This window comes from Strix aluco, chromosome 26 (genome assembly GCF_031877795.1).
Source record: "Strix aluco isolate bStrAlu1 chromosome 26, bStrAlu1.hap1, whole genome shotgun sequence".
Lineage (NCBI taxonomy): Eukaryota > Metazoa > Chordata > Aves > Strigiformes > Strigidae > Strix > Strix aluco.
The window spans coordinates 8435290-8446550 of NC_133956.1; the positions used below are offsets into that span (position 1 = coordinate 8435290).

An 11261-nucleotide genomic window follows, 5' to 3' on the forward strand; every position below is an offset into this window, starting at 1 on the left:
CAAATAGCACCTGAAAAGGTACAGAGATCATCACCGTGGCAGTACCTGGAGTGGAGAATTTGTGAACAGACCATTGTCCCCCAACACCTTAAACTTAGAACTGATGTTAAGACTTTAAATGATTTACAGAAACTGTTATGAACCATAAATTGGATACAGCTGTTGTTGGGCCTAACTAATGATGATCTCCATAGCTTGCTTTATATTTTGCGAAGAGATCCTTCACTCACATCACCCAGAGTACTTACAGAGAAAGCAAAAACAAGATCTCCACCGTGCAACTAATGCCATCTCAGAAACACAGTAAGCACAGCTTTCACATGCAATTTTTCCACCAAAATGCCCAGGCAATACAAAACCAGTTTTCTTTATCAAGGCCTCAGGCTGAAGACATCATTGTGACTTGCCCTGAATGCCAGAAGGACTCTCTCTCTTCAACAGCCAGTGGTGTCAACCCTCGGGGACTCACTCCTCAGAATTATGGCAATCTGACGTCACTCCGACGTCACTCCCTTTGCTGCATTTGGATCGTTAAAATAGGTGCCGTCAATATTGCAGCACTTCTCATCACAGACACCAGATCAACAAGAAGTCCAGGGCAAGACTCAAGTCCTGGAAAGTGTAACTGGGAAGGACCATATCCTTTAATAACCTGGGGAAGAGGTTATGCTTGTGTTTTCACAGGTTACAGTCCCGGTGGTTACCAGCAAGCTGTGTGCAATCACACCTGAGGCGTGAGAGGCAGCTTTTGGTGGACACTCAGGAGCCAGCAGTGGGTGCTATACATACCCCTGTGCCAACAGTTCGCCATCTCTTCAACTGATCGTTTAAGCAGAATGGATGGGTAATGCTTGCTACTGCAATAGGACAAAATACACTATATCTGTCCTTAATCACACTACAGTTCCCAACTCTTTTAAGAGAAAATGCTAACAGTACTTGCAACTCCTTGATGAAACATATAGGCTTACTAGTCACTAGTGAAATATGTAGCTTAGACAAAATGTACTTATTAATAAGGATGAAATGCTATAAGAATGTGTGTATTCAACTTTCTTTCTTTAGCCATATTAAGAATTAGGACCCCAAGTGTTTAACCTTATTAGAAACTCCCTTGGTTTTCCCCCTTGAGTGGTGGCCAGGCTCTGGGTGGAACCCAAGAGGAGGATGAGATCAGATGTTTCCGCTCAAAGAAAATTGCCAGTTATTTTGACCTGCTGAATTAGATAAATGAGGCTGGACCTGCTTGCAGCGATGTTGGATGCCTCACCTACGGATGGACGCGTAGGATTTCCGGTTTGCGAGGAAGGGTACTCTAAATTCTCGCTGCATCCAGGGTTCTCCAGCAACTGCGGATCTGAATGTTAGTGCCCCATTAAGTAAGTGTGCTATTCTGTATTTTCCTTACTGTTTATTTTTGTAGTATTTAGTCATATCCCTTAGTTATGGGTACTGAAATTAGCCTACTCTTTTTTACCTAATAACTGTAACTGCTGTATTGTTTCTAGCATTCTGTGAAACTGTTTTAAGTATGCTGCATTTTTTGAAGTTTGCCTAACCCTTAATTCATAAAGTCTCGAAATAAGTGTTGCAGGTGCTGCTGCAAAACAAAGAAAGGGGAGATGTGGGAGGCATTGGCCTGTCAGCCTTACACAGCCTCTAAGCAATTGCAGGGGTTGATGAAGAACAGGCCTTGGAAGATAGATAAGAAACTGCTGAGTTGTGCCAAGGTGGCAGGGAAAAACAGTGCACAGCTGCAACACTGAGCTGTGAAAAAGTACGAAGCTGTGAGAAGTTACCATCGCGGTAGGGCGGAATATGCCAGGCAATATGGGAAATTAGTTCAATTGACCCGTGAAACTGATAATGGACCAGCCTATACCTCTCAAAAATTTGCTCTCTTTTGTCAACTCTGGGGTATACGTCATATCACAGCTATACCACATTCCCCCACGGGGCAAGCTATAGTGGAGAGAGCACATCAAAACTTTAAAAGCGCTTTTGCAAAAACAAAAAGGGGGAGAGGTCTTGGCTGCTGCAGAACCACTTGCAAAAGCGGTGTATGTGTTAAAGTACTTACGGCTCACAGGTGACAGGGAGGAACCACCAGTAGTAATACATAGTCTGGGTCTGAAATCCGATATAAGCCGGTGTGGAGATGGTGCTTTTGCTCAGTACAAAGATGTTGCTATAGGAGAGTGGAAAGGACCTGTGGAACTAACAATGACGGGTCAAGGCTATGCCTGCGTTATTACCGATACCGGCACTAGATGGGTTCCGAGTCGATGGGTGCGACCCTGGAAAAAGGAAGTTAAGAAAGACGAAACAGAAACCAAATGAGATATTAACTTGGAGCAGGGGTTATGTCTGTGTTTTCACAGATGCCGGCTCTCGCTGGGTTCCTGCTCGGTGTATTCGGCCTGTATTGGAACCTGCCTCAAAGTGAAGGATGGGTGGTCTCACAACCAAATACCACCGCAAGCCCTGAAAATCTGTTCTCTACGTGCTTGGTAGAAATACCTGTGGATACATGGCCGAACCCACTGCAGTTTTGGCTTAGCAAACAAACTAATGCTACTTCTTTGGCTTTAAGTGGTCTTTTAACTGATGCTGATAGTGTCAGACATGCTACGTTATAAAATAGAGCTGCGATTGACTTTTGCTTCTAGCGCAAGGACATGGTTGTACTGAATTTGGAGGAATGTATTGTATGAATCTATCCGATCATTCAGAATCTATTTTTAAAAGCATTCAGCAATTGAAGGATGGAGTCAAACGCTTAACAGAAGATGATGGCTTGGACTGGCTGACAAGGATGTTTAAAGGTTGGGGATTATCTGGTTCGTTGATAACATTAGTCAAAACTGTCGGAGTAGTCCTTTTGATTGTAGTGACTGTACTCTCCACGTTGCCTTGCCTTACAGGCCTTCTGCAAAGGGCCCTGCAGAGGACTGTCGGTGCAATGTTTTTAGCACAGGACCACAGGGGGGTCTGGATCGCTCAAAAACAAAAAGGGGGATTTGTGGCATCGCTGGAGAACAACGGACATGTTGTGAGCGATCCAGACCAAGGGGCCTCACTGTAACAGCAAGCTGCAGCTGTGTTCAAGGACAAAAACAAGGCCGAGACGGCCTGAGAAACTACATTCCTGCCCCAGAGATAAAGATGTTGGAATGTCGAAAACAGGGGGTCTACCGGGGGGGAGAGCAGCGCGTGGACACCACACTGGGACCAATCATCGAGGGCAGAAGGGCGCGTGAACAAGTAGCTTTAGCGTATTAGCAATAAGATAGTGGCGCGTGAAGCTTGAGATAAATTGCTGTGTAGCCTTTAATAAAGTGGCATCAACTTGATCACATTGGTCGTCTAAGTTGTGTCCGAGACTTCCGCGTCGGCAGCCCCTCTGCTAACAGCCACGCCTGGAGCCTGCTGACACTTCCCTGTCCGCTGCCGTACCAGCATCTAGTGCGGGGAGGAAGAAAGAGAAGTGTGAGATGTTACGGGCAGGGAGAAGGCAGAGAAGTCCCGCAGGCTGAGCTCCAGCCACCCGGGATGGGATCTGCGTGCGATGGAGCCTCAAGGCGTCTGTGAGCTGGGAGAGGCCCCTTGTGCCCAAGCCCCTGAGCAGGTCCCAGGGGCAGCTGCTCAGCCAAGGGCAGCCAAGACCTTGGGTGTCCCGTGCAGGTGTCCCGCCTCGGGGCAAGGTGTCTTGGGGCAGGACTGTGCCAGGGAAGGACACGCTCTCTGGTTTGGAAAGGGGAGAGCCAGCCATCAGAGGGATCCCTCTGTCTGCAGCCAGGACTTTTACATGCCACATGGAAAGCCTCTTCTGGGTGCCCAGGCAGTCCCCCTTGGGTTGGTCCAGCCCAAAGCCAGCCTCCAGATGCTGCTGCTGCCTCATGAGGGGTGTCAGAGAAATCCCCTCTTTCCCCCAGGGCTGCCCTCAGTGGAGGGATGGGCCTTGCAGCCAGGGGAAGCACAGCCCTTTTTGGAGACAGTTACCAGGGGAGCTGCCTCTGCTGCTCTTGACGCCGCCTGTTGTTCTCAGTGACCTGCTTGAATATGTCCCTCCGTTGGTGATACGGCTCCAGCCTTCTGAGGACCTGGACCGCTCGTAGGGAAAGGTGGCTGCAACAACAGGGAACAACAGCCCTCAGCCTCTGCCAGAGACCCCCTCTGCCTCTCCCCTCGTCCAGCCCCTGCACCCCCCAGTCCCGCGTGTACCCACCCTTTCACCCTGGGGTGAGTTTTGGGCCTTGGCCCGGAGGGGGGTAAGCCAGGTCACGGCCATGTCAGGAGACATCAGAGGGTCTCCTGTGGAACCCCAGGACGCAGGGATGGAGGACCTGGCCGTCTCTGCGGGGTCACGGCTGCTCGACTGCCCCAGGCTGTGTCCAGAGCTGGTGCACACTTACTCAGTCTGGAGTCTTCCCAGCTGGGCGGCTGCTGCTGTCATCTGCTCTGCTGGGAGAGGGTTTTCAGCCTGTCTCCACCTCTTGTTGGCCTCCTTTCTCCTGGGCTGGGCTGGAGGGTGAGGAGTCCAAGAGCCAAGTGCCTGCCAAGGAGGAGACAGTCTCAGCAAACAGATGGGAAACAGAGGTGCTGCTTCCCAGAAGACTCTTGAAAGGGGCCTGCAGCAGGACCTGGAGTCAGGAGACTCAGCACCGCGTGCCTGCCATCATGGCTGACGGCTGCTCCTGCCCCTTGGATCCTGCTGCCAATCTCTCCCACACAGGGATGAGCAGGCAGAGCCCTGCCCTGCAGCTGGGTGTTAGTTCCTGCTCCCATCCCCTGGAGACCTGCTGCCCTGGGTGCCCCGACAGAGAGAGTCACTGCTGCTCTCCGCAGTGCCCACCACTGCCCATACCTGGGGTGGCTGTCGGTGCTCCCCTGCAGACCAGGCTTCCCTTGCCTCCCATTCTGCCTTTGCTTGCTCTCGCCACTCCTTCCACCAGTTCTGCCCTTTCTCCCACTCTGCAGACAGCTGCCGGACCTCCTGGAGGGGACAGAAATGCAGCAGCAGGCAGGATTAGTCTCAGCTCCTGGAGGGGCTTCCGTCGGGTCTGACCCGTGTTGCTGCCCCTTGCCTCAGCTTTGCCCTTGACATGCCAGGGGCCGTGGAGTCACGCCAGGCTCCTCAGCTCATGACAAACACAGCTGCGTGACCAAAGATCTCCGCTGCCAACACCCTAGAAAGGACTTGTACATTTTCCATAGCCCCTGGCCAGAGCAAAGTGTTTCATGACAACCCAGGGGGCAATAACAGGCGGGGAGGGTGTGCAGCACCTTCCTTTTTGTGAAGAAGACCTGAAGGAGGTGACAGACAGGTTCCAAGGAACGCAAGGGATCCTTTCAGGAGGACTCTCTGCACAAAGAGGCTTCTGCCAAGTCTCAAACAGCACGGTAGTCACGGCAAGGCACGTACCTGCAGTGCTCTCCTGCAGCCTTCGGATGCCGGGAGCGCAGCGGTGGACCTGTCTGGAGAAGCTGGCCCCTGCCGGCCTGTCTCCTTTGTCCTGGGGGAGCTGCCTGGGCATGGGGGGAGCACACTGCAAAGAGACACCGGGAGGAGTAGGCATGAGCGTGGGGAGGTTGGTCTCCCATTTTCACTGGGCATCAAAGCTCCCCAGGCTGGCAGAAGCAGCGGGAGAGGTGGGGCCATTTCCCAGGGCAGGGGGGAGCCTTTCCTGAGCCCCATTAGATGGGTGGGAGAGGAGTGCCCCTCCGCTCTGTTGTAAGGACAAGGGAGCTAGAGTGCACAAACATCCCCTGCCTTCCTCACTGAGGGGCCTGCGATGGGGCAGACAAGCTCTGAAAAACCGTGGGACATGTGCCAGGGACCCTCCCGAGTCCCTGGAGCCAGAGTGTCCCAAGGGGATGTCTCTCCTGCGTGAGTGCAGGGATCCCTTTCATCCCTTCCCACAAGGGTCTCACCTGGCAGAAGGCTTCTTGCCTGTGTCTTGCTGCCTGGTGCCTGGCCCCTGCGTTGGCAGCACAGGCAGGGGAAGTGCCACCCGTCTCTGCAGCAGCTTCCCAGGACACGCCTCTGCAGCTGGGAGGAAGCTCTCTGGAGCAGCCCCATGGGGAGGGCATTTCAACTGGGCTGTGGTCAGCCCTGGACAGCACGGACCCGTTCCCGTACTTCTTCTGGGCCTGTGCTTTTCTCCAGCCTTCTTGTGCCAGGTGGAGAAATCCTTGGCCGCTGCTCCGCCTGTAACAATGAACCGAAACCTGGAAAGCAAATGATGACACAGGCCTGAAGAAGGGTGACCGTTACCCCCTGCAGCTTCCCAGCACTAATGCTGACTGTCGTGCCAGGCATGGCATCCCTTTCCCGTGGTGGCCATGCACAGGTTCTGTTGGCAACCTCCCCCCAGCACCAGAAAGTGGAGCTTTAACCCTGTGCAGTTGGTTCTGTCTGATGTGGACGACGTCAGGCTGGGCATGAGAAACACTCGCCGTGCCCGATCACTCCGGGAGAACACAGGCCTCGCCCCAGCTCAGCACCAGCTAACCAGAAACCAGTCACTGCAGGGCTGATCCCTGACTTGGTGCTGAGCGTCGAGCCCCGACAACTCCGGAGCAGGAGCTGGGAAGCCGCGGGCTCAGTCTGCCGAGGGCTGCAGAGGAAACGCACTCACCTGGGGAACGCGTGGGCAGGAGCAGCCTCCATCCCCTGAGCAGTGGGTGCTCCCCTGGAGAGAGCCCCGCTCGGCATCCACAGCCTCTGCAAAGCCACACGGAGCTGTCAGAAGGTTTCCAAGGCAGTTTTTCTCTCGGCTCCCAGAGAAAGCAGAGCTGTCTCCCGCTCCAAAAGAGAGCCACTTTTCCAAACCTCTCTCCCAAATCCTCCCCCATGAACTTTAGCCCTTGCTCTGCTCTGGAGGAGCTGCACAGCAAACACTGACACTGCGCAATAACCCTGCGGGGCTCTTTGTTGGGCAAGGACCCAGAAACTCGGGAGAAACTTTCTGTGCTCATGGAGAGCTCAGTGGGGGTGAGCACAGGGACAGGCATTGGACTGGCCTGCCACGTCCAGGCTGGCCAGTGACAACTGGGTGGCTCACCCTTCACCAGGCTTCCCGAAGACGCTGAAGCAGCCCTCAAAACCTGAGCGACTTACAGTGTGAAGCAGCGCGATCTGGCTGGCCTCGCTCTCCAGCCCCGTGACGCAGTCGTAATAAAACCGCATGCACAGGACGTCATCTCTGCAGGACAGCACGCCAATGTCCTTGAAGGCGAAGGCCAGGCGCTGCCTGTTCCTCAGCTGGAAAGAGTACAGGAAGATGGTCTCTTGCACACAGTCCTGCACCACGTGCGGCGGGAAGGAGGTGGCTTGCGATAGCCACCCGTAGTTCAGCGTCTTGATCTCAATGTTGCCTGCGAGGAGGAGGAACATCGTCAGTGCCACAGCAGGCCAAATTTCCATGTCAGGTTCCTGACAAACTGCCAGAGCAAAGGCCATTTACAGAAACAGCTCGTGGGGAGTGCTTTGTTTTGGGGGAGCTCAAGCCACCCCCTGACCCTTGGAGGCAATTCTCGACTTCTCCCCTCCCTTTACAAAGAGCAGAGAGCACGCACCCCGCCCCCAGACATGGAGGGGGCAAGTGGAGGTTGGCCACTGCCTTCTCACCAGGGATAGCCACTGTGGGGAATGCGAGCTCCTGCAGACATATCGCGTCAATGTCCAGCTGGAAGACTGGTCTTCGAACCACATACACCTCTTCTTCGCCGCTGAATCGCTCTTGGACCACAGCGAAGGTCCCGAGTCCTGTGACCAGGACACCCTGCCCAGGAAAAAGACAAAAAGGCTGATGAGTGCAGACTTCAGAGATGGGAAAAGTGAAAGCTTTGGGAAGAGCCCACGTTCTCCATTTCTTGTCTTCCCCTCCTCAAGATATTTGCTAACATCCTTCGGCTAGAGAAGATCCCCGGCATTTCCAGCACAGGGAATAGCCCTTGGACTGATTCCCAGGGATTATCCTTGGCATGGACCCAGCATAATCCCATCTCTCTCTGCTTGGTCTCGTCGCTCTGATCACAGGAAAAGGGAAGCCCGCATCCTGTGTGCCAAATGCTTTCTCAGACTAGATCTGGACTTGCTTTCTCTCCTGGCTGACCAAGAAGCAGCTGTGGGCACACGGGGTTGTCTTGGTGTGCTGCCATGATGCTCAGGGAGGGATTGCTCGCCGGGGCCTGGGATCGGGAGAGAAAAGGGGGACCAAGACGCCAGCCCACCTTGTCCAGTTTCAGCTGTCCCAGGATGTATGCAGACACGGCATCCCAGGTAGCCACAACCTCTGCAAAGCAAGGGAAGGAAAGAGGTGTCAGGCTCCAGGCCAGCCATCTCACAGCCTCTTGGCAAGGTCCTCGCCCAGGGGGTGCCAGATGCAGGTGTCCAAAACCAGCCCAGACAAACGCTGCCGTGGCTGCGGAGCTGGGCTGTGCCCCAATTTATGACTGCCAGCCTTACGCTGCTCCTGGGGCAGGGCTGAAGCAGAAATGGGGATGTGAGAAGGGCTGAGGAACCAGGGCTGTGGCCATCTAACGCAGCTGGAATGCAGGACCCCTTTTCATCCCAGAGCCAGAACCCCAAGAGGTACCAGCTCCCAGGGGAAGCTGGCCCTGGATGGCCCCCTTCACAAGGGGAACATGCCAACCGTGGGTCCTGGTTGCCACATGGTCCCCTGAGCCCGGTGGGACCCTCAGGCAGGGCTCTCGCAGCAGCCCCCAGCCCTGTCCAGCCACTCCCACAACCCAGCAGCCCCAGCTTTTGACAGTGGACAGCCCCACTGTCCTTTGGGAAGGAGCTCCTGAAAACCTTACCCTCGGGGGAGAGCTGCAGGAGCGTGGGGAACAAGCTGCACAGCTCAAAGCTGACAGCCACGGTGCAGCAACCCTCCATTGCACTTGTTGCTCGTCTGCAGCTCCGGTAAAAAGATGCTCTTCAGAGAGTGTCTCCTCTCTTCTCCGATGTGCCCCTGCTCCTCTTGCCTGTCAGTGAGGGTCCGCCAGTGCAGCCCTGCTGCCTCCCGACCCTGGTGCTGGCTCTGGAGCAGCTCCGAAGGGCAGCGCTGGGGAGCCCTTGAGCAGTGTCCAGCAGCGCCCAGGCCTTGCTGGGAAGTGCTGGCACGGCTGCGGCACCGGGGAGACATCCCCTGTGATGTGGGGCATCCCCCTGTGACATCAGTCCGCATCACTGGAAGGTGCATTTATGACATCAGCAGGGAGGCGGCACAGCTGGTGAGAGAGGAGAGAGATTTTACCTCTTGTCCTGGGAAAGCCATCCCCTTTCTCACCAGTCTTTTTCCAAAAATCCCGTCTGTCTCTGCTGCTGGAGCCAGTCCAGGCAGGGGGGTTTGGGGGTTGGCTGCGGTTGGGCAGTTACAAGAGATGGCATCGAAGGCCTGTGGGGAGCAAAAAAGGAAAAATTGCTTTGCTTACCTGCGAGAAAAAGAAGATCTTTTGCTTCCAACAGCGGACACGTGGACTTCAGGGGCTAAAATACTGCACATGCTTCTTGAAGAGCTGAAATCGGCTTCACTCCCTGGAAAGAAGGGAAGAGTAAAAACATGATGGAAATTAGAACTCAAAGACTGTTTGCAAAATCACAATGAATCATAAGCGTCCTTCCTTTGTCTGTCCCCCCGCTACAGAAGCCACGTTAGGACTCGGCTGGGAACATTTGTTGTGACGACCTGTTTTCTTTCTCACAGCCTCCTTTTCCAGAGGCAGGAACACTTCCCCAAAATTCAGTGACTGCCTCAAAAATGAAGATAGCCTTTCAGGCAATGGAGCAAGCAGCGAGACAAAGTGTAAGAAAAAGAAAAAAAAGGTGAGGAGTGCGAGTGTGGAGATCTACTGACACAACAGAGCCATTTAACTTCCAGAACTGCTTCTTTTCAGCTCATCAGTGAAAATCCCCCTGCAAAGAGCCTGGGGCACCTTCTTCCATCTTCCCATTCCGGTGATTCAGGGAGTTCCAGAGATGGACTCTCCCGGTGGATCCCACCTCGCCTAAGAGCCAACACACGCACACGGCAGTGAGGAAGTTCACCAAGCTGGGACGGTTCTGGATCAGATCCCGTCTATCGTGCCAGCCGTGGGAGTGGGTTAGGGTCTGGGTGCCAGCAAAGGGCACAGGTGACAGTGAGGGTCTCAGCTCCAGCCGCTGGGACAGGACCAGTAGGTGTGTCCCGGGTGCAGCTACTGGAGGAACTGGGGTGAGTAAAGCGAGCAAGTTGCGGCAGCAGCAGGCGAAGCAGGACTGCAGGTCACAGCCCGTGGGCCTGGTGCTGCCTCTGGGGAGCCAAAGCGATCGCATCTCCCCCAGACGCCAGGAGAAGTGCGGGGATGTCACGTTTAACCGACTCCAAGGGGGGCGGCTGGTGAGCAGGAGGCCCCAGGAAAGCAGCACCGCGGCGGCAGCACCGGCGGGACAGAACACGGCGCGCTGGCGGCGGCAGCCCCGGGACCCGCCCCGGTACCCGCCAGGTCCCGGTGTCCGCTGCCGCCGCCCAGAGGGACGCCCGGCCCCGCTCCCCGCCTGCCCGCGGGCGGGAAACCCGCCCTCCAGGCCGGGCGGCCTCAGGCCCGCCGCCCCCCCGCCCCGGGCGGCGCGCTCGGACCTGCCCCCGCCGCGGCTCCCGCCGGCCCCGGCACGCCCCGGGCGGCAGAACGGGCGCGGCTCCCGCCGCCCCGGCAGAGCCGCGCCGCGCCGCGCCGCGCCGCGCCGGGCACGGCCCCTCCGCGGCCTCCTCCGCTCGGCAGCGCCCGCGGCCCCCGGCCAGGCCCAGCCGCCGCCGCCGCCGCCGCCGGAAGTGACGCTGCAACGGGGCGCCCGCGCGCCGCTCCCGGCAGGCAGCGGGGGGCAGCGGCTGCCATGGCAACGGCTCCCGCGGCGTCGGTCCCGCGGCAACGCCGCCGCCGCCGCCGCCCGCTCGGGAGGAGCCGCAGGACACTCCCGGCTCCGGACGCTGCCGGGCGCGCCGCGGGCTGGAGGCGGCCGCGGCCCCGGCCCCGGCCCGGACGGGAGCGGTGAGCTGGGGGCGGGGAGCGGCGCCGGAGCCCTCCGGGTGGGCCGGCGGCCCGGGACGGGGCGGGCGGGAGGCGCGGGGGAGGGCGCTGGGCGGGGCGGCGTCCCGCGGCGGGCGGGCGCTGTCGCCCCGGGGAGGCGGGAGCCCCTTTCCCCCCCTCCCCGTGTCCGTGCGGGTGTGCCCCGGGGTGTGCGCGACCGTCCCTGTCCGTGTGTCTCGCTGCCC

At 56.8% G+C, this 11261-nt stretch overlaps 1 protein-coding gene across 3 annotated transcripts; it reads right to left on the reverse strand.

Annotated features, from left to right (window-relative positions):
• Positions 1-3306: 3306 nt before the first annotated feature.
• On the reverse strand, positions 3307-10782 carry LOC141934980 (uncharacterized). Of its 3 annotated transcripts, XM_074850842.1 has the most exons (13): positions 10629-10782; positions 9445-9547; positions 8827-9240; positions 8239-8300; positions 7634-7787; positions 7124-7380; positions 6642-6727; positions 5935-6231; positions 5426-5549; positions 4868-4996; positions 4416-4555; positions 4003-4128; positions 3307-3462 (listed from the first exon to the last, which is right to left on the reverse strand). In XM_074850842.1, coding segments are annotated over exons 3-13 (1455 nt in total). In that variant the 5' UTR covers positions 8906-9240; positions 9445-9547; positions 10629-10782; the 3' UTR covers positions 3307-3461. The 3 variants fall into 3 exon arrangements, with proteins under 3 accessions (XP_074706943.1, XP_074706944.1, XP_074706942.1); XM_074850843.1 differs by lacking the exon at positions 4003-4128; XM_074850841.1 differs by lacking the exon at positions 3307-3462 and having other exon boundaries at positions 3473-4128.
• Positions 10783-11261: the final 479 nt, after the last annotated feature.